The sequence below is a fragment of the Hakea prostrata genome, chromosome 3 (genome assembly GCF_041222555.1).
Source record: "Hakea prostrata isolate BN-2017 chromosome 3, UWA_Hpros_2, whole genome shotgun sequence".
NCBI lineage: Eukaryota > Viridiplantae > Streptophyta > Magnoliopsida > Proteales > Proteaceae > Hakea > Hakea prostrata.
Genome location: NC_142602.1, coordinates 48,741,905 through 48,744,234, shown reverse-complemented (window position 1 = coordinate 48,744,234; position 2,330 = coordinate 48,741,905). Strand labels below are relative to the sequence as shown.

At 38.6% G+C, this 2,330-nt stretch overlaps 1 protein-coding gene across 1 annotated transcript; it reads left to right on the top strand.

Moving 5' to 3' along the window:
* Nucleotides 1-1,643: 1,643 nt before the first annotated feature.
* Nucleotides 1,644-2,078, top strand: LOC149022387 (uncharacterized). Its single transcript, XM_089147613.1, has one exon. It carries the CDS (start codon nucleotides 1,644-1,646, stop codon nucleotides 2,076-2,078), a length of 435 nt encoding a protein of 144 aa, XP_089003739.1.
* The last annotated feature ends 252 nt before the right edge of the window (nucleotides 2,079-2,330 follow it).

The window sequence follows — 2,330 nt, the reverse complement described above, 5'->3', positions numbered from 1 at the left end:
GATAACAAACATGAATTACTAATGGCTATATTGAGTTTTGTTGTTTTAGTTCAAGATGAGAAACAAGTGTACCTACTCCAAGTAAAAGCCAAGATCATGCCAAGATGGACATGAAGACCATGACAAGATGGACATGAAGATAATCATGAAGAATGTAATACAAGAAGACTCAAGAACTTCAATGATCAAGACTTAGGCTGAATTAGGGCTTAGGACACTCTCGCATACACATTTATGTAAATGCATTGATAATATGTAACTCATGCTACTAGAGTGACCTAGGACATGTTAGTGAGGTGTACAATGCTTAGGGTTGACCAAAAAGTCCAAAAACCCAAGCCAAGTCCCAGCCCCAAGTTGATTCAACAAAATTGCACCAGACGGTCGACCGTCTGTTTGTAGTTCACTGTGTTTTTGAACACAGTAGGCCAGAAGGAATTTCCGTTTGGGCGAGTCAAGCCAGACGGACGACCGTCTGGGCAGACGGTCGACTGTCTGGCCCTGACTAAGTCATGACAGGTAGTTTTTTTAACGGATCTTTTCCAGACGGATGACTGTCTGGGCTGAAAACAGGACAAAAATTATGTCCATTTTCTATCCGTTGGGGATTGGGTTTAGGCACTAAAGGTGCTCTATATAAACCCAATTCACCTCATTTGAGAGAGTTGAACCACACACTTGATCAACTACTCCCCAAGTAATCTCAAGCTCTCAAAATACAAGAAAGCCATTGGGTTTTACCTCTCACCCTCTCTCCAACCTTGAAGAACATACCAAGGTGTTAAAGTAAAGTTGTGGAAGTCAAACTTGAGGTGATTGAAGGCTTTGGTAGTGCATGCATTTCATATCTTGAGCATACAACTCTTATTGCATCACACAAACACAAGAGGTAAAGTGTGACACCTCTTGTTAAGGTAACATCCTTCTCTTGTAACTGTTTTCAATTCTAGTCTAGGTAGATTAGAATTGGTTTTGGGTACTCTTGCTCGTGAACAAAGATTGGTTGGGTGCTCTTGCCCATGAACAAAGATTGAAGAGGGTGCTCTTGCCCTAAGATAAACAAAGATTGTAAAGGGTTTGATCTCTACCCATTATATTGAAAGAGAATCACTAGTGGAATACTCTTTTGAGGCCAAGAGAGGAGTGGACGTAGACATGCAAAGTCGAATCACTATAAAATACTTGTCTTGTGGTTGATTGTAGTCTTTAATTTCATTTGAATTTTCAATTTACCTTGTATTTCCGCACAAACCAAAAAATTGGGACAATCCACTAGTTACAACCTAATCACCCCCCCTCTAAGTTGCACCAACAATTGGTATTAGAGTGGGAGCTCAAATTAAGATTGAAATCAATCTTTAAAAGAGTCAAAGATCATGGACTTTCCTTTTTATGAAGCTCCTTCAAGAATCGAAGGTCTTAACAACTCTAGACCTCCATATTTTGATGGAGAGGGTTTTGCCTATTGGAAAAATAGGTTTGAGGATTTTGTTTGTGCACATATTTTCGATGTTTGGAACATCATGACATGTGGACCAAAAGAAGTTCTCAAAATAGATGAATAAGGCAATAAGGTACTCAAACCCAAAGCCGAGTGGACTCCAACCGACAAGGTTAAAATTCAATTAAACCACAAAGCAAAAATGTTTTTGCAATGTGCTTTAAGTGAAAGAGTCTATAATAAATGTGGCATTTGCAAAAGTGCAAAGGAAATATTTGATAAGTTGGTCGTCACATATGAAGGGACCGACCACATAAAAAGGATGAACTTAGATGTTTATATGCTTCAGTATGAAGAATTTAAAATGTTAGATGATGAGAACATTACTTCTTTATTTAGTAGATTCACTAACATTGTTAACAAGTTGCATAGCCTTGGAAAGGAGTTGGCAAATGAGGATGTAACAAGGAGAATTCTAAGAGCTCTTCCACCCTCATGGAGACCCAAAAAGACCGCAATTCAAGAAGTGAGAAATCTGTCAAAAATCACCATTGATGAGCTTATGGGATCTTTGCTTGCTCATGAAGCGGAGCTTGAAGAAGACAAGCAAGTTCTAGCAAGTGTGAAACAGGATTGAAAGAAGAAGTCCATAGTTTTAAAGAGTGGCACCAAGGAAGAAAAAGAAAGTGAGAGTGAAGGAGAAGACTTGGACATTGAGCTTTACCAAATTGCCAAAGAATTCAAGAAACTTCTCAAAAAGAAAAGAGGAAAGGATCCTCACAAAGGAGAATCCTTAAAGGAACACAAAGGTAAAAATCTTTCTAAGGAAAGAACTTGTGTATCTAATGTTATTTGTTGTAAGTGTAGGAAACCGGGTCACATCAAATCC